We start from the raw sequence: 23,157 nt of genomic DNA, 5'->3' as shown, positions 1-23,157 counted from the left end.
GAGCATCAACCTGCTGTAAGTATAAGTGTGGATGTGCTGAATAGTCACACTTTGGCATCTGGACATCAGACACCAGAAACAAGAAATCCCAATAGAGTTTGTGTATAATCATCTAGCACTCCCTCTTGTCTAAAATTGTCTGGATTTTTGTTTTGAAAGACTCAATACATTGCAGGGCACAAGTGAAACATTTTTACGACATCCTCTTCATTGCCTCTTATCTCAAAGAATGCATGTGAAAAATTCAGGGTATCAGATAAAATTTCATTGTAGTTGAGGTACCGTCACACAGTCCTCTTTTCAGATTGTAGGTGCAGCTAGCATGGTGCAACTTAGCATGGCCAGGAGGTCTAGACTTGTTGCTATCCTACAACAGTGTTCGGATGGTCACTACCAAGGCCAAAAAATTGTTCTCTTATGCTGCTAACAAGCTGTTGAGTAGACATCAGCGTGGTTTTCGCGGTATTGAAATGTACTGTTTGTTTTTCTCAACTTCCTGTTCAACTGAAATCTTCTCAGTTTTCATTAGTGTGTGTGTGTGTGTGTGAAATATTCAGTAGAGTGTGTGAGAGCGTTTCAGTAACAACGTCCCTAAAGCCCACTCATAAAATCTTCCCTGTCAATGCCAAACAGCTTGTTCTGCTATCGACACCTGTTTCGTGTCATTTGTTGGATTTCACGATTAAAGTCTGGAGAAACAACACATATTAACATTTTAACAATTTATTCACATTACAAACAGGAAAAATAAAAAGTTTTAAACTGTTTTGTCAAAAACAGTATTTCTAGTTGGCCACTTTCCTTAGAAGCAACAATATAGTCTTCTTTTTTCTTTACTGTGAACGACTGTGAATAAATGCAGTTCAAGTCTGTACAGCCCACCCAAGGCTGCCCGAGGTTGTCATTGCACAATAACAGCTATGCAAATTACCTGCTAGAGAGTTTACCCCACAGCCATTTAACAGGACTGATGTTAAAAGTACAATATTCAAGGGTGTGCTGATGGCTTGCTGCGGTAACCACATGAGCACATGAACAAACTTTAGTACATCATTTCAGTGTAGTTTTTTACCTTTCAGATGTATTGTTGTCAAACTGCTGGGCGGGTAGCCAGCGTGGACAAGCAAGTTTGTGACTGGGATAACTCCAGAACGAGGCGATGTAGGTTTTTCAAATTGATACCAAAATTTAAATAAAATAAAATTTTTTGAATGACTTCAAACTGAAGTGATCTGGACCTAAAGATCAAGGTCACAGGTGTGAATGCAATAACTTGAGAACAAAGCAACATAGAATTTTTACATTAATACCACAGGTGTATCATGTATCATTAATTTATATCATAAAATGACCACTGCAACACAGAAAGGTCATAATTTTTAATAGTAAAAATATAGAATAAACACTACAAATATTATTAATACATTCAGCGTTTCAGTTCAGTTGTTTAAGCGCATATACAAATACAGTATGACATCTTTCATTAGCTGATACACCCCTGTCCCCTCGGGACAGAGCTGCACCATAAGGACATAGCCTCCACATGTCCTCAAGAAAAGAACTGATCCTTTCATAACTAAAGCCAAATTTCAAGTTCGTTTGATCAGCAGGGAACCTATGTGTCTTCCCCAGAATCTTCTTCATCTTCTGAGTCATGTTTAGGCTTGGCAAGGTTGGCCCTGACTCGAGCCTGGTCCACAGCATCCAGGAGGTTTTTGGAGTCAAGAGCAAGAGTGTGAGCAGCAGCTAACATCTGCTTCTGGCACTCCTCCTTTAGTGATGTTATGGAGTTCTGCTGGGCCAGTCGCATCTTATTGATCAGCTCTGCCAAATCCTTGTTCAGCAGTTTCTTCGTGCCCTCAATCTAGGATGGACCAGAAGGAAGATCAGATCATACAGACAACAGGAGGTAAAAAAAAGTATAAAGACTGAAAAGATGATCTAGTATGCTTATATATGGCATAAAGTGTCAAATGGTAATAATCTCTATATTGACACACATAGAAGCCAAAAAGCCTTTTTGCACTGAGTATTTAACGTTGTTTCACAACATAACTTCTGTTTATGTGAATCTTCAAAGAAAATCCCTCTGCATCTGGTCTGCTGGCTGATATGCATACACTGTCACAAAACATAAGGCAGACAATATTTGAAACCTACCTCTGAGGTGACAGAGGAGTGCAGAGAGGGCAGGATCTCATCAACACTTTGAATCAGGGTCCGGAGAGAGATACCCACTGCCTGCAGGTGGATGATGGAGAAAAGCGAAGATGAATGGAGTGAGAGATGTGGAAGTAAGGACGAGGAAGGATAAAATGATCAATTACTCAAATACAAACAGTCTTCCTTGTTTTAAAAGCTGGAACTCATGTTTAGTTGTGTAAACTCTCCATTACGTGATAGTGAGCTTTATGTGTGCATGAGCTAAAACAACAGCGCCCTCTACTGTCAGTGGCTCAAACTATTCCTGAAAAAAGGTCCGTGTATCGTACAGTTACAGCACTAATGATGGACATGATGAGTTTGGGAGTTGTCTCCAATGTTCCCTCTAATTTTTCACGTGTCTGAGCGAACACACAAACGCCCTGAGCGGTCCCTTGGACAGCAGCAGACGTTTGCACTGTGGTCACACCAGCATCGAATCCATCCAAGTTACATGGTTTATTAAAATAATCAAATTACAGCATTTACATTTATGTTAGACCACTTTAAATTAACTGCTTTAGCCCACTTACAATGAAAATTAAAAAGACTTAAAAATTAAAACAAGTTAAACTTTGTTTTTATTTTCTGTAAAGCTCTGACTTGTATTATGAGTCTGAGTCTGTGGTCTGGGAGAGAGTCCTGTAACTCTCTGTCTGCAAAATACAGTATATAATGACCAACGTTGGGCAATTAATTATATAGTTACTTCTTCAAAAAAGTTACTGGATTCCTGGATTACTGGATACCTAAAAATGAAGCCAAGGTAGAGCTGGGCGATATATCGAGTTTTTAAAAAATATCGATATATTTTTATACGAGATATAAGATGTGACCATATCCTTTATATCGATATAGTCTATGTTACGTTATAATTATACTTGCGGAGCCGCAAGTTTGCCTTTCTTTCGTCCACTTTCGTCTTTACGCAACGTTACTCGGCCTCGCCTCTCCTTCACTGAACACAACTCCCCCTCCTCCCCCATCGCTTCACCTGCAGGAAGCGACAAGATGGACACGGCAAATCTCCGTTAACGAGTTACTGCGCATCGCCCCGTGCGTGGGGCTGGACGGCGTCAACGTGTTAGCTAGCTAACCACGCTAACGAGCTAACCACGCTAACGCCATGCAGCCCAGAGGTGCTGCACGGACTAAAATCCTTTCATTTTCTCAAAAGTTGACAGCGCGCCTTATGTATGAATTCTGGTTGTGCTTGATGGCCGCGAACCGATTTTATGTGGAACACGGCGCTCAGCAATCTGTCAAAAAATGTTTTAGTACGACTTTGGTAAGCTACGGAGCTGCACCGCTTGATGGATTGTCGGAGCATTACGGCTGAGCCTCGCGGAGTGATACGTACTGTGCTTCAACGTAATATTACCTTACTGTGTATAAGGACCATAAATGGCACCTGTTAAGAGACGTGGTTGCGAAGCGGATTACAAACTCCAGGCTGTCAGTCACGCAGTACAAGTTGGGAACAGAGCAGCTGTGAAATCTGTCTTTGTTATAGTGCTCGTCTTTTACTTTACATTTTGACTGCACATTTGTGAGCTTTTTGTTATGCACAAAAACAACATTGTTTTCTTTTATTTATGGAGCATTATTATTTAATAAATGCTCATAATTTATTTTTGAGTAAATTTTATGTACATCTGCTCTATGTTAATAAAAGTGCCTGTGTGACATCTGGGACACAGCTTTGACTAAGAACTCTCTTTTTGTTCTTACTTTATGGCTTTAAAAAAAGATATATCGAGATATATATCTTATATCGCCATCCAGCTAAAAAATATCGAGATATGAATTTTGGGTCATATCGCCCAGCCCTAAGCCAAGGTGTTTTTTTTAAATATACATTTCAAACTATTTACAGAACAATCAGCTGTTCTGCATCAAATCTGATGTCACAAAAATTATTTGTGCCACTCCAAAAAATAATTTCTGTCCACTATGAGATAAACGAGAACAACAGCCTGGTACCTGCAGGCCTGACAGCAGGAGATGTATCACTCCTGTAACACCTGTAATATTCAGCAGTCGCCTCATTGTTCTGACACACACAACAAAACTACTCACTACACTACACACTAACTACACAAGATTTGCGCTAAACGTCGCAAATCTCTCACATCTCAAAACACCGCCGTCACTCCTAAAACTTCCCCCCTTCCTAAACATCTGTTACCATATATAGTTTTTTGATTGGTCGACATGGTACATTTTTCCACCAATAGGAAGGGGGGGGTTGGTGTTGTTTTTGCTGATAGGCGGAGAGTGCGTTTGAGCGTTTTCCTCAAACGCACTCTCGCAGTTTTTACTGTTTCTTCCCGCTAGTGATGGGATTTCCGGCTCTTTTTAGAGAACCGGCTCTTTCGGCTCCGAACAGGCTCTTCAGGTTGTTTTGTTGCTTTAATTAATTTATTATTAACAATAATATAAAATTATGCACAAAAGGAATTTATTTATATATGTATATATATAAATATATGCGGTGGCCCCTAGAGACAAAGCACGTACAAACTCCAAAACACACTAGCATTAACTGAACTTCCAAAACAGAGCTACTTAGATCACTTAAATTACACAATTGAAAGCATATGTGTATTGTTTGTGTATTTATACACAAGCACTCATATATATTTAAATAATTTTAAAAAATGTTCATTTACCTGTTACTACCACACACCAAATCTGGTCGTTGGTACTTGCTGGCTTGTGTAGCCTCTAGGTAACAAAAGTTCAACACTGCCCCTAGCATCCTGGAGCACTTCTGTTGTATTTTGTACGTGTTTTGAGTTTTTACGTGTTTTGCAGTTTTTATGCGAGAGAGAGGGTGAGAGAAAGAAAAAAAACCCCACGGCTCGCGTCGTTCACATCAAAGATCCGGCTCTAAGAGCCGACCGACACATCACTACTTCCCGCAGTAAATATAAACAACGACAGTATTCAGGAAGAAAACCAAACATTGCATATATTTTTATCATAACTCTGGTTTTACGTGGCCGATCAACACAATTTAAAAACTGGTATAAAGTCCACACTTTTTCCGTCAATTGTTCCGTCTGTCCTGCTCACATCTCCAATGGTTGTACACGTTGTCATTAACGTGGCTTCACTCCACATCAGCCCGCTTTGCTAGCTAAAACACCGGTGTCGGCGCATAAGGACACTGTCATAGCCTGTCAACGACGTTGATTTACTGCGTGTATACGAATGTGAATCGCATCATTGGCTGGACTATGGGATAAGGTGGCATCGTTCTATTCCCATACGGGAGCAGCCAGTCACTTACTGACTAACACTGAAAAACAGGAATGTTAAAGTTTTAGTTTTAATTTCAATTCAGGTTAGATTTTTTTGTGCGCAACACAGATTTTCTGTGCGCAGAGACCGTGCCAGCAGTGCGCAATTGCGCACGCGCGCAGCTTAGAGGGAACATTGGTTGTCTCATTGTTGCCCCTCTAGTTCACCTCTTGTTAATTTTAATAACACTACAAATGTCCCATGTTTTAAATGCTGGAACTTATGTTTAGTTGTATAAACTCTCCTACACCTGATAGAAAGCTTTATGTCTGCTTGAGCTAAACCAATGGCGCCCTCTGCTGTCAGTACTGTGTGCTCTGAAAAAAGGTGATCCTCAGTGTATCATAGATACTAACATAGACCTACCTTGACAGCATTGGGATACTCAGAAGCCGGCAGTGTGTTGACATCATTCTTCAGCTGGACCACCTGTTTCACCATCGCCATGACGCTGGTGTAAACCTGATCACCTGATCGGTCCAGCTCAGCTGTGGGACGAGGCTGCAGCAGTACAAGAAAGCTCTTACTGACACGTAGCTTCATTTAAGCTTTAAAATGTCCACATTTAAACCTTTTCAACCCTTTCTTAACTATTTTCGATGAAAACTTTATTGTGCACTTTTACCTGTGCAGCTGGCATTGGAGGTTTCTGTGGAGGACCTGAAACACAGAAGAGAATCTAATAAATCAAAGCCATGTATCAGACTAGTAATGCCAACAGCACAGGATTTTGCACACTCCATGAACAGCTGATGCTTAACAGTTTAAAAAAAAAAAGGATTATAAATGTTGGAGTAAATTTGAAAGGTACTAATTAGTTAATTAATTAATTAATTTTGTACGTTACACTGCAGTTAAGAAAAGTGTATGTACGCTGAAGACACCTAAAAATTTAAAGTGGACTCACCGTTTTTTGAGCTGTTGTGAGGAAGCTGCAAATAACAGAGAAACAGTGACACAGATACTCTTTATCAACTTAACAGAGTACGGTTAGCCAGCAGCATTTAAATAATCTTTGGAAACTAATATGTTTAAACCAATCACCCTCCCAACCCCCACACCATTACCACATTTTTGAGTAAATCAACTTCCTCATTAAGCTAACCACATGAGTTATTTAAAGCACAACAAGGTTTGTGTCTTAAAAGTTTAAACTCTGTTGATGAAAACAAGTCACCACTGAATTTTTGTCAGCTCGAACTGTAGATGGAAGATCAATTTAACATTTATAGTTTTACACTATATGGACAAAAGACCAACGTGTTTCGACTTGTGACCACGATGAAAGCCATAAGCTGAAACACGCTGGTCAACCAATAAAGTTGTTCCTTAATGCTTCATGTGTTGCTGAAGCATTAAGGAAGATCTGTCACCAGATCTCTGTCCTTCTCCTCGCACCTTGGAAGTAAGTTCATGAAATTTCTTCCCACCTAGATATTTCACGATCAAATGTTGGCAGTATTCCAGAAAATCTGAAGCATTTAGGAATCATGGTAACTCCGCCAGGAAGTGGGAAATCACTTAAAGTTGCACAGTGGGTTTACTCACTGCTGAGGTGGTTGCATAGCTATAGCTAGTACTGTAATGACTCAAACACTGCAGAGCTCCAAATCTCCTCTGGTATTAACATCAGCACAAAAACTGTGCATCAGGAGCTTCACGGCATGGGTTTGCATGGCCGAGCAGCTGTATTTTCAACTGGGTTTCTGCCTCGCGCTGATCAAAGCATGATTTGCACAAGAGGAAAAGAAGAAGAAAGTACCTCGATCTGTGTATCTCGTCCCACAACAGGACCCTACAGGAAAACACATTTAAAAAGAAGCTTTAGTGCTTTATGTGTAATCAATTATAGTCCCATGAAATAATATCAGACATGTATCACTTCATTTTGTTACACTGCTAAACTCCTGTGGTTCAAACCTGGCTGCATTATGTGTGTGTTTGTGTGTGTGATCTCTCACCAGATGTTTCTCTTCCTGCTCCAGCCACTTTTTGTCCATCATCATTTCTCTTCTTTGTCTTTCCAAAGTTTCTTCCACTCTCTCTTTCTCCCATGCTGGGATGCTATCCTTTGGAGGTACCTACACATGCACAAACACACACACAGACACACACACGTCCTTGACATGTTACTAATTTTATTATACAGCGCAGATAGCTATTTAAAACCTCATGTGTTTTTTGTAACTTTTTCTCAGTTGCTTATGTAAAACAGTTTTTCCCCTTCAATGATTTTGTCACGTGTTCTGTTTCCTCCACTATATCCTCCAGTCATCCAATTTTAACCCCTTTAGCAGAAGCGCTTCCACCGACGAACGTGACTCTAAGCAATATGAAAAGATCAATAATGCAATTGCTGATAAGAAGCGGTTTTGTGAAGGTAAAATTTCAAAACTGTATTAACATTCACTGAATATGTGTTTCCTGGGTAAGGGGACGCGCGCAGCTGAATCTGAATTTAGACACTAATATACATGTATGTGTACACTATTGTATATCTGTGTGTGTAAGTGTGTTTAGATACCTGTATGTGTGAGCCTTGGGGAAGGGTGCTGCCTGCTGATCTGGAAGGCTAAGAGAAAGAAAGAGGACAATATGTAGGTTAAAACATTTACATAATTCATTCTGCACATAACTTTAAACTGCATACACATGAAAAAAGACATTTTAAAAATCACAATAAGCGTATAGAAAAGATAAATGGTTGAAAATTGCTTGTGAAAAAGAAAGTGATCTGTGTGAGTTAATGAAAGACTGGATTTTCCCCATTTACTTCCACACTATCTCCAGCTTTCTAGGAACCTGAATATGAAGGAACTAGCATGTAGCATCTGCAGATGCAGCTTCATTTATGAGACCAAAGTGAAAAGTTTGACACATTTAATAAGCAGAAACTCTGGTGTATTTCACTTTCAAGATGCGTTGTAACGCAACAAAAATATATGTGTGTGCAGTGCTGTGCAAGTCTTGAGCCACCTTTGGTACCTTTGGTGGAGGCTCCGTGTGGTTGGGATCAAATGCTATCGAGTTGGACCGTGGTTTGTTTCGCCTCTCATCTTTCTCCAGCTCCACCTCCATTCTGTGGACGTCACTATTAAACACAGGCATCATCAGTTTATATAACTTTGAATAGTGGGATCAGTTCTTCTGCATGTACTGGGGGTCATGTGTTCAGTTAGGTGAGTGTGCACCTGAGGGAGCAGGCAAGCTGGCCAAAGCTGGGACGGCCACTGGGCTCATAGGCCCAGCAGCGGGTAAGCAGCGAGTAGATGATGGGCGGGCAGAGCTGCGGTTTGTGGAGTCGAACGCCCGCTTCCAGCTGGGTGATCACCTGCCCGTTCTCCAACCAGAAGAACGGCTGCTGGGCCATTGAGAAGATCTCCCACACACAAACAGCTGGTTGAACACACACACACACACACACACACACACACACACACACACACACACACACACACACGATTAGCTATATTAAAAATAATCTATGTTTATCTATTCACACTGAGACTGGCACTTACACTTTCATCACGCAAATGCGGTTTATAAATACATCAGCAGATTTGTCTCTAAGATGATTCCCAACTAAACTATTATTTCAGACATGAAACTTGATTTAAGCTTGAACATCAGATTTTAGAGAGACACACTCATGATGTTTAGACACTTTTAATTTTGTTTCAAATCAAACAAGGTGATTTGAAACAAAATTAATAATTTTATATCATGCTTTTTCCTGTGACCTGACTGTAAAAAATGGGAAAAACAATTTAATTTCTATAGTAGATATTTTAAAAACAGGAGCGTTATTGTCATCATTTATCTGCTACTTAATTACTTTGGTGCAGTATAAATTTCAGTGGCAGGGAGGGGTCTTTATTAATCAGAAAAGCTGTAAAATTTATGAAAATGCATGTGAAAATTTATGCATTCTGTCACATTTTTCAAGCTGTCCATTGGCCCAGATTGGAGTCTTTGCCCAACCAAATCTGGTGCCCGCGTATGTTTGACATCTCTGCATCACATGAACAAAAGTACTGAGCATGTCTTCAGTCCCATAGGTGTGGGACTGCAATTATTCACTGAGAGACTTGATTACTAAAAAAATCCCTAATGTAAATTCTTTACTGTGATGCTTTGTTAAACCACGACTATGCAGCACTCAGCTGCCACTGACCACTGCACAGTTGTGAGCCTTTCACCTAAATTTGTGACTAAAACCAGTACAAATGTATTTAGGAGCACGCGTGTGAATAAAATGTCTTACACCATTAAGCTCAAGCAGCCCCTACTTATCTCAACAAAAAGACTCATGAGAAACAACAGCAGCAGTGAAGATGACGCTGTAATAGAATAAAGAGGAGTCTGTCTACGCACACTGTTACCGGAGCTGTAGCTGTTACTGGCAAGCTCAGGAAATGTCCAAAACTGCAGCGCTTGTTACTAGTAACATGCTATGGGGCGCCGTTTGTAAAGTGAAACATGCTGAAATTAACGGCAACATTTTTCCACATTTAGCTCAAAACGAGTCCTTTTTTACAACATTTAGTAAAATATTTGTAACTTTTCATAGTTAAAACACAATTTTAAATGTTAAATCTAAATGTTAAGTCGAAAAATTATATTTAAATCTAAATCTAAATGTTAATTCTAAATGTTAAATGCTAAATCTAAATGTTAAATGTTAAACCTAAATGTTTAGGCTAACATGCAAATTTAACATTTAGATTGAAATATAATATTTAGATTTAACATTTAACATTTAGATTTAACATTTAACATTTAACATTTAGATTTAACATTTAACATTTAACATTTAGATTTAAATATAATATTTAGATTTAATATTTAACATTTGATGAAAAGTTACAAACATTTTACTAAATGTTGTAAAAAATTACTTGAAAAAACATGTTTTTGTAAGGTTTTGAGCTAAATGTGAAAAAATGTTGACGTTAATTTCAGCATGTTTCACTTTAAAAACGGCGCCCCATAATATGCAGCATGCATACTAAATTATATTCAATTCTAGGCTTTAGTAACATTAGTTTACAGCAAACATACGGTCCGGGGCCAGAATGTGGGACATTGGACAGCTTTGGAAAATGTGAAGAAGTGCATAGATTTTTACCTTTAAGTTTTACAGCTTTTCTTCTTACTGATTGATTTGTATTATTGTACGGTCTTTATGTCCCATATAAAGCACCTCAATCTACATCTATTTAATTAATTGGTAGATAAACGATGAAAAACACATTCCTATTTTGACACCATCTACTACAGGAATTACAGTTTTTTTTAACAAGGAGCATTTTCTTTTTTTGGTGATTTTACGATTCATAACGTAGTTTCAGTGGTCTGGTATGGCCCACTTATGGGCTTTTTGTAGCCCACAATGTAAAATGATGATGGCTGGTTCACTTGTTTCACTGATTTACAAATGATTAATATAAAACATTCTTCCCGTTAGCTCGAAGCTAACGGGAGGTCGAGATCTACTACAGCCGGGAGGAACACCGCTTTCCCGGCACATCGTGCCTCGACCTCCCGGTCAGCTTCGAGCCAGCGTCCGAAGAATGCGGCTAAAAGTTTTGCGAGATCTCGCAAAAGTTTTGCGAGATCCCGAGTTTGTTTTGCGAGATCTCGCAAAACTTTTGCGAGATCCCGAGATAGTTTTGCGAGATCTCGCAAAAGTCCGTCTTAATTTTTTTTCTCCCATGTCCCCTGCGGGGCTCCGTAGTATTGTATTGTATTGATAATATTTTAATATTTTAAAAAAATATTTTTCAAAAATGTGTACATGTTCCAGGAAAGTCTGAGCCTCTGACTTGGGTTTTTTAGGTGGGTCACTTAAATATTATTAACAATAATTACTGACAGCTGCAAACACCAGCACGCCTGTTTTCGGCAGCAGGAAGCGTTGCATCAAAGTGCTCACTTCTGAGGAAGTTGATATGCTCACTTTTCTTCATTGTAGCTGCCACATGCTCTTTCAAAGGCTTACAGACAAACATACTCAATCACATTTTCACACTTGCTCATATGCACACACACGCACACAGACACACATACTTAAGCTGGGCATACACTGTGCGATTTTTTCAGTCGCGCGATTCCGCTCCTGCTCAAACTGGGTCTGCAGGGTCTCACACTATACGGCCCGATGCTCTGATGCGACCTGAGTGCTCACACTGTGCGTCCATAAAAATGAAGGTTATAACAGAAAATCTGTCGCTCACTCACCCTCTCTGTCTTTCACTCACACAGACACACACACACCACCATCAACTTTGCTAAATTGCTAACGAAAAACATTGATCAAGCAGCTGTGATTGAGCAGCAGTGTAAATCCAACTATTGTCACGGTTGTTGTGGTTGTGATGATTTTGTGAGGCCACATCGAAAAGGTTCGGATGAGCTTTCCAAAGTTCTACAAGTGCCTCCATCGCTTGTGTCCAGATCACATGCTGCACTGCCGTGCTCACCGACGTTTATGTGTTTGCGCGTGCGCAGTGTGAGCAGCTGCGGTGACACCCTCCTCCCGACCAAGCGATTGATGATTGGGAGCTGGTCGTGAGGTGTTAATCGCTTCTCGTTACCCCACGTATACTACATGATGCACGACGTACGATGAAGGCCAAAATCGGGCCGATCACCAAAACGGTCGCACGACTGAAAAATCGGCTCAAAATGGGCCAAAAATCGCACAGTGTGAGCCTAGCATAAGAAAGCCTTCTCAGAGGACTTAAACCCATTTAATTTATGACTTATTTTAGGTTGGAAACCTATGAGCTGTTTTTAAAGACCTGCCTCTTTCTCTTTTGAATACTTGGTTTTAGTAGTTAATAAGACATAAGTATTTGTTGGGTATTACTCGATTAATTAATGGAATAATCGGTAGAACACTTGATCACTAAAATCGATAGCTGTAGCCCAACATAGGTGTGTAAAATCAGGCACAGTCTGCTTTTACAGAAATCAATCTGCATCTTTATGAACTCAGTTCATGAAATTTCTTCCCCCCTCGATATTTCATGACCAGCTGTAAGAGGTATTACTGCAAAGAGAAAGCATTTGGGAACCACAGTAACTCAGGCATGAAGCGGCAGACCACATTATGTTGCACAGATGGGTCGCTGAGTGCTGAGGTGGGTTATCTTTAAAAACTCCCAACGTTTGGCTGACTCACTAGCTGCAGAGCCTCACATGCCTCAAGATGCCAAAACAACAGCTCCTGTGAAACGGCTGTTGTTGTGATTTGGCTCTAAATTTAAAAAAAAAAAAATTGAAGTGGACTCCTCAAGCATTAACATCAGCCCAAAAACTGTGTGCTATGAGAGATGGAAGGACTAAATAACATGGTTCACATCAGTCTACAGCCTGAGGAATTACAAATCAACTGAGTGAAAACCTCAAGCTGTACCGCGGTGAAACTAACTTTAAGCACTACTTGTTTCTGTTCCTGGTTTAATAAAAGCCTGTATTGTGTTCAGACGGAGTAAAGACCTACATGTGTAACTGAGAGAATGAATTTTTTTGTTGTTGTTTTTTCTCACCGAACATCCAGACATCACTGGCTGTGGTGAAACGTCTAAAGTTGATGGATTCTGGCGCCATCCATTTGATTGGTAAACGACTCACTGAAGCTGCACACAGAGGAGAAATTGAGATTCAATAAGTTAATGGGTGCAGTTAAACGGGCAAAGCAAAAACATGACATTTATTTTGACTTCTACAAACATTCGAAACTTGTCGATGTGTGCACCTTTATAATACTCTTGGTCGTCTACGTAGCGAGAGAGGCCGAAGTCACCAAGTTTGACGCATTCTGGAGACGCCACCAAGATGTTTCTCACCGCTATGTCTCTATGGCCCGCAGACAGACAGACAGACAGAGAAAATAGAAACCACAAGATGACGCGAAGAATAAAGAAACATCACACCAAAAGAAATCAGCATGCAAACCATTTTCACTTAATATCTGCACAACATGCAGAGAGGCTTTAAAGTTTCTGCAAAATAAAAATGTTTTTATTCAGTCCTGCTGAGCTTCTTTCTTAAAATACACTGCAGGTAATGAAAGCACACTACTTGTGGAAAATGTGCTACCTGTGCACCATGTTGAGACCTTCTAGGTAAGCCAAAGCTTTGCATATCTGTAGACAGTAGAGGACAAGCGTCGCTGTGCTCAGGCTGTACTGGTTCTCTATGAGGTAGTTCCCCAACTGTGAGCGAAACAAGGCACAGTTGCAAGTCACGGTTTAGGTTGTGATACTTTAGGTTTACCATTAGAATAAAAACACAAAAACATACCTCTCCGTGTTCATAGAGCTCCATGACAATCCAGACAGGATCGGCCTCAATGACTCCAATCAGACGCACGATGTGGGGGTGATCCAGATTTTTCATCAAGTCTTTAACAGAGAGAATTCAGACTTTATTAATGTAGAGACAGACAGAGATTACATGCAGCAATGGTTCTTGGTTATATTATGGCTTTTTGTTTATAGATAACAAAAGCCATACTAGCCCCAAAGTCCTGCTTACAATTTTTTTAGCATTACTCCAGCCTAGGCAGACAGACAACTACACAGATTAACCTAAACCTACTGACTGCATGGCTTCAGAGAGAACACCGGGAACATGCGATCTCCTCACAGAAAGGCCCCAGGCAGGTGGTGGATTCAAACCCAGGACCTTCCCACTATGAGGCAATGGTGCTAACCATCACACCACTGTGCCTAACCTAAGCTCTTTATCTAAAAATACATTTGACTTCTGCTTTTCGTGCAAGTCTTGTTCATACTTTATGAGGAAGATTATAATTATTTTCTTCAGAAGCAAAATCGATAGTTCTCCCCTCTCTTTTCTAAGCCCCTCCTATCAGATGAGCACGGGCAATTGCTCATGTTTGATAGGCTTAAAAATAAAACATGTTCAACTTTACTTTACAGAGGAGAGCCATCATGTGGCATCCCCTAAAAGACCCCACAGCTCTTTAATTGAATGTTATTATATATTTTACTGTCATACAGTTTTCACCCAAAAGTGCATGTTTGATTAACTCTAAAAACCTGATTCCAGAGGAGTTTCTGTTGCTCATTTTGTTTAACACCCACTGCATGCCCAGCAAAGAAACGTGCGGCTAGCTGGTGAATTTGCAGCTAGTGAAGCGTGATGAGTGCAACAGGACAGGGTTGAGACCAAAACGAGTGCTACATAGAAATGCAAATGTGAATGCTGGATTAAACAAAGAAAATAAGAAGAGTGTTGCTGATGATCATGGAAGAAGAAGCAGGGCATTTCTGGGGGAAAAGCGTAACAAAAATGTCGGCTATTTCGTCCTGTGACCATGAAATTTCAAAATGTAACGCTTGATTTAAACAGTTTAACCATCAGCAAAGGTCCGGACCTCAGGAATGTTTTGTCTATCTCAGAACAGAAAACATCAAAGTTTGTTACGTCTCAAGCTTTGATGTTTTTGCAATGGATGATAAAACCTGCGGCTTCCAGACTCCCACATTTAGCCGTCGGAGTTATTACATGAAACCACAAGCAGACAACAGGAAGTTCACTACATCAGCCTCGTTACTGGTGCAAAAACCTTCAAATGATCTAAACTAGCACATTTCACTCTTGGCTTGTCACACTTTACTCATTACTTCTTTAAGCAAAAATTAGCCAACACTTTCATTTTCAAGTGTATCAGAACCCACCCACATAAGACCCAACTTGGCCCTAAAGTGCTTTTTTTGTTATAAATTCCTACGTGCTGCAGTTGCGTCACAAACCCCTGCACATGCTGGCTGACATGTGTAGTGCAAAAGAAAAGGAAACAATCACTGCAGCTGCAATGCACTCACCGGCTTCACTGAGAAACTTTTCCTTTACATCAGCCGAACAGTCCTTACATGTTTTGATGGCCACTCGGATCCTCTCCCCTGTCTGCAGACAAACACACACGCACAGTGGTTTACATTTGCAAACCTTTTTCATATTTTCAGCTTTGGGTTTGATGGATATTTGTGGGATGTTCTTATCAAGCATGTCTGAGCCTTAGCATGAGGCTAGTTAGTCAACACAACAGATGGACTCACTGGGCTTTTATAAACTCCATCGTGAACCTCTCCAAAGAATCCCTCGCCCAGGATCCGTCCCACAACGAAATCCTCCTTGGAGATCTTGTGCCTTTCTGCACACAGAAACAAAGGCACAGGTTGAGAAAACTCCACGTTTCCCTCTTTTAAAAGGTAGGTGATATGCTGTAAATGTAAAGCTGTTCAAACAAGACAAGACAACAAAACAAAAAAACAAAAAGAAAAGCCTACACACAACAGGATGTGTGGTTTGCCACTATTTGTACTTCCTTCCTTTACATGTTACTGGGACACGTTTACATCCTCTGTGTCACACTTTGCAGCAGTATGTTCATTTTCTGAGTCATATAAAGTGAAACTACAATGTGAGCTGTGATAACAGCTCATGCATATAATTTGATGTAAATATTAATAATAATAACCTTAATTTAATTGCAAAATTTTCTCCAACCCAGGCACTTTTTGTTACTTACCCACATCTCCTGGATATTTAAAGGAACATAGCAAGCAAGTATAAAAGAAAAAAAAAGGAAAAGCTACCTTTGTTTTTAGTAGTGCACCAAGAAAACAAGTAAATAAGATCTAAATGCCCTAAATTATTTATCAGTCAATGTACTTCTATAAATATATAAAGCCCTGATATCTGTGTTTAATAGTGCCATCCAAAGTATGGAGGTGGAACTGGACATGGATAAGAGGTGAAACAGACCATGTTACAACTCGAAAGTATTTGACACCAGCCACAGAGAGCCTGCACCAAAGGTACCGCATACACGCCACTACAAGTACCCAGAAGGTGTAAACTCCTCACTGCAGCTGTCATCTAATAAACTCCCTGCGTAGGTGTAAACCAAAATAAATATACACTACTATGTAAAAGTCTTGCCAAAAATATACCACCAGGAAAATAGGTGCAGCTATTTATTGAAACATCTGCGCACCTATATAAAAATACTGTAAGTCAAAAACAGAGTTTGTACAATTCCAATTCAATATTTGGTATGACCACCTTTATTCTTCATCATAGTCTAAAGGCAGCTTTACCATTGGCAGTGTGTTTGAGATCACTGACATGCTGAAAAATGAAGCAGTTGTCGACCAGTTGCTTTTCAGATAGTATTTCATAGTGGATCAAAATTTGATGGTACTTGTTGACACCAGCTGGCCATTGAACCAAGACCATTTCTGATGAGGCTCCAGCGAACACATCGATCAACCCATCAATAGCCAGATGCATCTCCCACACCTGCCATTTATTCTTTTTATCCTCCATTTGTCCAGTTTCTTCAGATTTTTTAAGGACACGCTGCACACAATGTTGAGAAATCCCAAGCTTTCATCTTACAGCTCTTTGGGGATCACCTCACTGGTTCATAAATATTATTTGTATGTCTGCCATCCATCCATCCATCCATCCATCCATCCATCCATCCATCCATCCATCCATCTTCATCCGCTTTATCCGAGGCCGGGTCGCGGGGGCAGCAGCCTAAACAAAGAGGCCCAGACCTCCCTCTCCCCAGCCACCTCCTCCAGCTTATCCGGGGGAATACCAAGGCGTTCCCAGGCCAGCCGAGAGATATCATCTCTCCAGCGTGTCCTGGGTCTGCCCCGGGGCCTCCTCCCGGTGGGACATGCCTGGAACACCTCACCCAGGAGGCGCCCAGGGGGCATCCTTGTCAGATGCCCGAACCACCTCAGCTGGCTCCTTTCGATGTGGAGCAGCAGCTGCTCTACTCTGAGCCCCTCCCGGTGCCTGTCTGCCAAACTGTGTTATCTAAATAATTTTTAATAGATTCAACTAAAGAAATTGGTTCTTTGCCAAGTTATTATGTGAAAACAGAACACTGGCTCATTGCTTGAGTTAGGTGCCTTTTTATGTTTGAATGATTCATAAGTTTGAAGTACCTTAACAACAAAGAAGCAAACAAAAACCCCAAACCAAGTTATAGAACTGGTATAGAGCAGTCAATGTCCAAGGAAAAACATTAAAAGACTTTCAGGAAGCTCAAGGTTACGTTAAAAAAACCTAAAAAAACAAAACAAAACTAGATTCAGTCTTTTTGGAAGGGAAATATACAGAAATGAGGGCGGCTCAAGACTTTTGCACAGTACTGTATAATTTTGGTTAAACCCGGGGAAGTTTTTACATGTACATTTTTAACTTTCCACTTACTCACTTTGAATACTCCAGCTTTTCTTAGTTTGCTGTTTTGCAACAGTGTTTTAACATTTTCATTCTTTCTCAATAAGGAAGAGAGCAGCAGGGGATTATATAACAAAATCCCCACAACTGGCCATCGCAATAACACAAACACCTTAACTGACAGATGGTTTTGGCTCATTGGTAGCGATACAATCTGCGTGAGCTTCAGGATAAATTTTGATTTAAAGTAAAATGCTACTCACCACTAATGTCAGCTCCGTCTTCAGGGATTTCAGCATAAATATCAGAATCTAAAGTTAAACGAATAAAAGAAAAACACATTATTAGTATACATACATACATTGCTTTTAAAGTTAAAAGTAAAATTCTAGAGGCTGGATTAGTACTTACTGAAACCTTTACTGTGAGCACTGGAACCAGCACTGGAAGAAGAAGAGAGAAAAATGTTTCTTTCTTTCTGTAACATTTTGTATACAAGCAAACGTTTCAGCAAACATCTGTGACATATCAGCTGTGAGCGGTAGACATATGAAAAAATGAACACAGAGGAGGAAGATCTTAAAATAAACTACACCCACATACGTTATGCTTCTACTAAATTATCCCCACCGAGGGAAAACAATGTGTCACCTTTAATAACATTTAAAAAAAACCCACAACTTTCCAAATTGACTCATCACGCTCACCATTTTGGGATGTCAGGAAGTTTCATTCGCGTATCTCTCCCTGTAAGAGTCAGATATCTGGTTAAGGCATAGGTGGCAGGAATAGGCAATTAAAGGTTCTTTCCACAGTCTCATGCTCTGTTATACTAAACCTTACTGCAATAAGTGGGAAAAACATGGCTTAATTTTATTTTTTAATGTCAAATGTAATATCAAATTCATGGAAAGTGAGAGCCAAGAGGCCAAAAGTAAGTGCCAGGATTAAGCAGGATGAGTGGGTTACATGGAAATGTCACATGTTATCATGTAAAAAAAAAAGAAAAAAAGAGTGCAATAGACTGGCACTCTGTCCAAACTATACCCGACCTGTCAATCTATGATAGCTTGGACGTACTTGAGCCCTCCCACAACTCTTAGCTAGATAAGTGGTTAAGAAGATGGGTGGAAAGGCATTCCTTCCCCCTGGAATGAGCTGCAGAATGAATATCTCGTAAAGTCTCCAGTATGCATGTGATACCAGCTTATGCAACTCCATTATACAGCTGTTTTTCTGGCCAGGACACGCTTGTAAAAGACATTTTTTAATCTCAAGACCCTTACTTTTTGCATGGATGGACATTACTTTTACCTTTGTTGGGGCTGACAATAAGTGAACGTTCAGCGCCTTCCAGTCGGCAGTAGCCATCAATCAGGTCAGCCAGGTTTTCTGCTACTGCCAGGGAGGAGGTGTTCACTGACAGCGGCTGGAGGGTGGAAGATACATGATATTTAATCTGCACTAAGAACTAAAAAACACTGGGTGCATTAAGATATAGTTAATGCGACTTCTACAACACAACTACTGTTTGTAAAAGCAGTGTGATTAAAAAAATAATAATAATCCAGATCATAAACCCTATCACTCTCCCCCGGTGATGGGGACAATGATACCTACTGTACTTCAAAATTTCATCAGTTCTTTTTCATTACTTCCCTGGAAGTCTTTGACGATTTGACGCCTCCAGGGAACTGATGAAAAAGGTAGAAATGAAACAAAACACAGCAGTTAAACAAATCAGGAAGTTCAGTGCTACCTGTTTGGCTCCCTCAATGTGCGCTTTGAGCAGAGCTCGCCCATCACTCTCTGCAGTACAGGAGATGCTGCGGACCTGAGAGAACTTGGCCAAACAGATGGGCTGAAAAGATTTAAAAGATTTAGACAATATATTTATATATAAATAGACACACACACACACACACACACACACACACACACACACACACACACACACACACATACACACACCATGACAGATTTGTTTTAAGAGATCAAACAAAAATTAATAGAAGTAAGAGAAAGTTCAAACTCACCGTTGAGTTCTCAGTGTGCTGACTAATCCCATCAGGGTCAATAACTAAGTCTATTGTTAAGCTCCAGCCTTGCTACAGAGACACAAAGCACACACATTAATAATTTTGAAACCTCTCTGAGAAGAGAAGAGATCCCATTTTTGTGAACACAAAGAAATGAAAAACATAAATATATAAAGCACTGCACTGCGTTTTATCTTCAAACAAAACAAGTTTTTACTGTTAGAATTCAGTCACCACTTGTTTTATTCAGTGCCAGTATACGTGACAACCAGTGCACACATCAAATACACACCACTAGTTGGCAGGCGAAGCTTTCCTGTGTGAAGCACCAGCACTGAGACAGAGTGGTGAAGAACTTCGCCATGCACTGGTCCTGATTCAGAGCCGAGTAGCCCTGAAATGTCTGCTGGATCATGCGACGCAGCTGCTTGGGCTGATACACAGATGCAGATGGAGACAATCAGGCACATTTTATTTCATCCTGTAACTTTAGGCAGAAATTGTATCGAAATGTTCTGGCTCCATACCTTCATGCTGTCAATGAGCTCTTTGGGGAAGAAGAGGTCGAGTCCTATCTCCTTCCTAATGGAGGAATAAAGGGAAGTCAGACAGCTATAATGAAACAAAAACTTGATGCAACCCCGCATCTCTCTAGTTTAGAACAATATGTAATGTGAAACTTTCACTTTTAGAAATATGCACTTTATGTAGCTTTTTGTGTTAACCGGAGACTGCATCTGGTCATTTTTACTCTTCCTTTTCATCCACCTTTCACCACATATCCACATATCATTTCTCAGAAATAGAAAGCCCTTCTATTTCTGAGAAATGCTGATTAAATAGGTGGCGCAGGCCTATTTAAAAAAAAACAACTAACAAAAACAATAAAGTGGTACACACGCATGTACCACAAAGGCATGAAAGGCCTGAGGTAAAAGGTAAACAGGCAGTAGCATGAGAAGTAGGAAGGTTATGCATGCTAAACTTACTCCAGAAATTCAAAGTTTGACTTTTTCTCCAATCCGTTTGGATTCATGTCTTTGCAGAACCTCCTGTAAGTAGTAACAGTACCATTCATCAGTTTTCCATGAAAGTATGCACAATTATTGCCCAGTTTTTCTTTTGTCCATGAGATGTTACCTGATTTCCAGACAGCCAAGCTGTAGAGCCATTCCATCGCTTACTTTTGAGGCATACTGCTGCATATAATCACTTCGTACCTGAGGGTAAACGTGTAAACCTAAATTAAACCGCTAAGACGAAGGTGCAAAAACACTGACAATTTTACTGACCTGCTGGTAAAAGTAGAGCATGGTGGTTCTGTCATCTTGGAATTTTTTCATAAAGTCTGATGGGATGTATCTGATCCTCAAGTCATATCTGAATAAATAAAGATCACAGTTCACGGTCATAAACTTTATATTATTTTTGAGATATCACAAATAGCAATAATGTCAGCTGGTTATTTGTGAGATATCAGATTCCTGGCTTAGTATCGATACTTTTGTTAGATTTAGATAGACAGAGTACACTTTATTTGAATATTTTCAGTGTGGGATGCTTAGCTCAGTGGGTGCACAGGCGACCAAATGCTGTATGGCTGGAGAGGCCTGCCTTCAAGTCTGACCTGTGGACTTTTGCCACTTGTCTTCCCCTCTCTCTCTCCCCACTTTCCTGTCTCTCTAAGCTGTCCCTATCCAAAAAAGGCTAAAAAAAAATATCTTTACTGTATTTTAAGATTGTACATACCAAGCACATTTCTTTAATGATTAATCATATGAATAAATAAAGTTTTGATTTTATACATTTCAGCTGCATTTTACTCAAAAATATCGCTTCATGTTTGCCGAAGAATCCTTTTTTTGTGTTTTTGAGTGTACCGCCCAGTCAAAACCAGTCAAAACAAAATATTCAGCGATGTGACAGGTTTACCAACCTCCACTCAGCTTCTAGGTGCTGTTGCTCGTAGCGGTGGGTGAGCTCAGCCACAGTGAGATCAGGGTGCAGCCAGTGTATCTCTGAGGATTTGAGGTGTTTGAGAAGGAGGCCGTAGCATTGGGTGTATTTTATCTCTGGACCAACGCAGCCGCTGGACAGCACCGTGCTGATCAGATTCTGGGATTGAAATAATTACAGAGAAGCATATTGAATTTTAGCTTTCCAGTATAAGCTTGATATCAACTTTACAACGCGTGCTGTGTCATGTGAATAAATTCCGTTCTGATGTAGGTTTAGAGAACTCAAGCGAAGGCTAAATGCCAGCGCAAGGCTTGTTTATCAGTGTGTGCATCCTGTTATCAGAAATCCAAAACAGACTTCCTTGTTGTCTTAGAAGAAGGTATGAAGAATACATCTGAGTGCAGTGATGCCAATAAAGTCAGGAAAACTTAGAGAAGAGTAGCTGAAAGCAGGGCGGCAGAACATTATTAAAGCATTTCAGTCTATCTGATAAGCACAGCAGAGTAAAGCTTTTATAGTTTTAGAGTAGAGTATGAAGTAAGAGTAAAAAAAGGTCTACCTTGACAGTCCATCCCTCCTCACAGCGGATGAGTTTGAAGTTCTTGCCCAGGTTGGGGCTGTTGCTGAGGAAACACACTTTGATGATCTTCACCTGGGAGAGGACATCCCTGTGGACACCCGCTGTTGGAGACAGGTCCGAGGAATCTGACTGGCTGGTCAGAGACATGCTCCTCCAGGAAAGGGTGCTGGTGTCTCCCGACATCACGCACTCACTCGACACACACACAGACACACAAACAGCTACTGCACTTAGAGATCCATGGCTGTCCAAGTTTTCAGTCTGCTGCTTCTTTCTCCCTCACACAGAAAACAGGTAGGGGCGCATTGAAGCTGGGGACATGTAAGAGATCACCGTGTTGTTAGACTTAAAGAGCTTTCATGTGTCAGTAAATGGCTTAAATTCTGCTGCGATGTCTCTGTACTCACCAGTCTTGCACAAGCTTCACGTACGGCTCAATGTTCATGCGGCCTTTGAAAAACGAAGACTATTCAAACCCAGCGACAGAGCGCACACCTATTACTTTGTAAAGCAAAGGTTTGTGTTGTTTGTGTTCTTCTGGAGATTAAAAGAGCAGACCTATAAGAAGTTGTCTGCTGAACAAGAATCATATCAGTTCGCGAAAGAGGAAACAGCACTGACGAGCCAATGAGGAAGTTGAAGTGCAGCTACAGAAAAACTGACAGGACTGATGAAACCGCTGTGTCACCCCCCATCTTACATGCAATGGCACAGTCCACAACCGCAAGTCACTGCTGTGCAAAAGTGGCATAGCCCACGGGACATTTGCTTCCTCTTCAAAAAGTCAGCAAAAGTACCTCGCAGGTGAAATTGGAAAGTGTGGCCTGATTA

At 40.4% G+C, this 23,157-nt stretch overlaps 1 protein-coding gene across 1 annotated transcript; it reads right to left on the bottom strand.

Moving 5' to 3' along the window:
• Positions 1-1,615: 1,615 nt before the first annotated feature.
• Positions 1,616-22,509, bottom strand: LOC146608736 (protein-tyrosine kinase 2-beta-like). The gene is made up of 29 exons (XM_085348675.1): positions 22,306-22,509; positions 21,724-21,902; positions 21,080-21,167; positions 20,928-21,007; positions 20,777-20,839; positions 20,315-20,369; positions 20,080-20,220; positions 19,785-19,856; positions 19,508-19,609; positions 19,063-19,177; positions 18,456-18,495; positions 18,160-18,191; positions 18,012-18,059; positions 15,603-15,697; positions 15,369-15,450; positions 13,819-13,919; positions 13,615-13,730; positions 13,271-13,371; positions 13,062-13,151; positions 8,700-8,904; positions 8,494-8,599; positions 8,033-8,080; positions 7,470-7,589; positions 7,271-7,303; positions 6,416-6,440; positions 6,134-6,168; positions 5,875-6,009; positions 2,161-2,241; positions 1,616-1,864 (listed from the first exon to the last, which is right to left on the bottom strand). The coding sequence occupies exons 1-29, from the start codon at positions 22,507-22,509 to the stop codon at positions 1,616-1,618; spliced, it is 2,841 nt and encodes a 946-aa protein (XP_085204801.1).
• Positions 22,510-23,157: the final 648 nt, after the last annotated feature.

This window comes from Diplotaxodon limnothrissa, linkage group LG23 (genome assembly GCF_057381915.1).
Source record: "Diplotaxodon limnothrissa isolate DT_005_m linkage group LG23, D_limnothrissa_male_GT1.1, whole genome shotgun sequence".
Lineage (NCBI taxonomy): Eukaryota > Metazoa > Chordata > Actinopteri > Cichliformes > Cichlidae > Diplotaxodon > Diplotaxodon limnothrissa.
This window is presented reverse-complemented; position numbering and strand designations above follow the sequence as displayed.

What these genes read in the sequence shown, in the direction of transcription:
- LOC146608736 (XM_085348675.1), bottom strand. Translation starts at nt 22,509, where the DNA reads ATGTCGGGAGACACCAGCACCCTTTCCTGGAGGAGCATGTCTCTGACC. An exon ending in TCAAACTTTGAATTTCTGGA is followed by an intron (nt 20,370 to 20,776) that starts GTAAGTTTAGCA and finishes TTCCTCCATTAG; the next exon opens with GAAGGAGATAGGACTCGACC. An exon ending in GACGAGATACACAGATCGAG is followed by an intron (nt 6,441 to 7,270) that starts GTACTTTCTTCT and finishes TGTTATTTGCAG; the next exon opens with CTTCCTCACAACAGCTCAAA.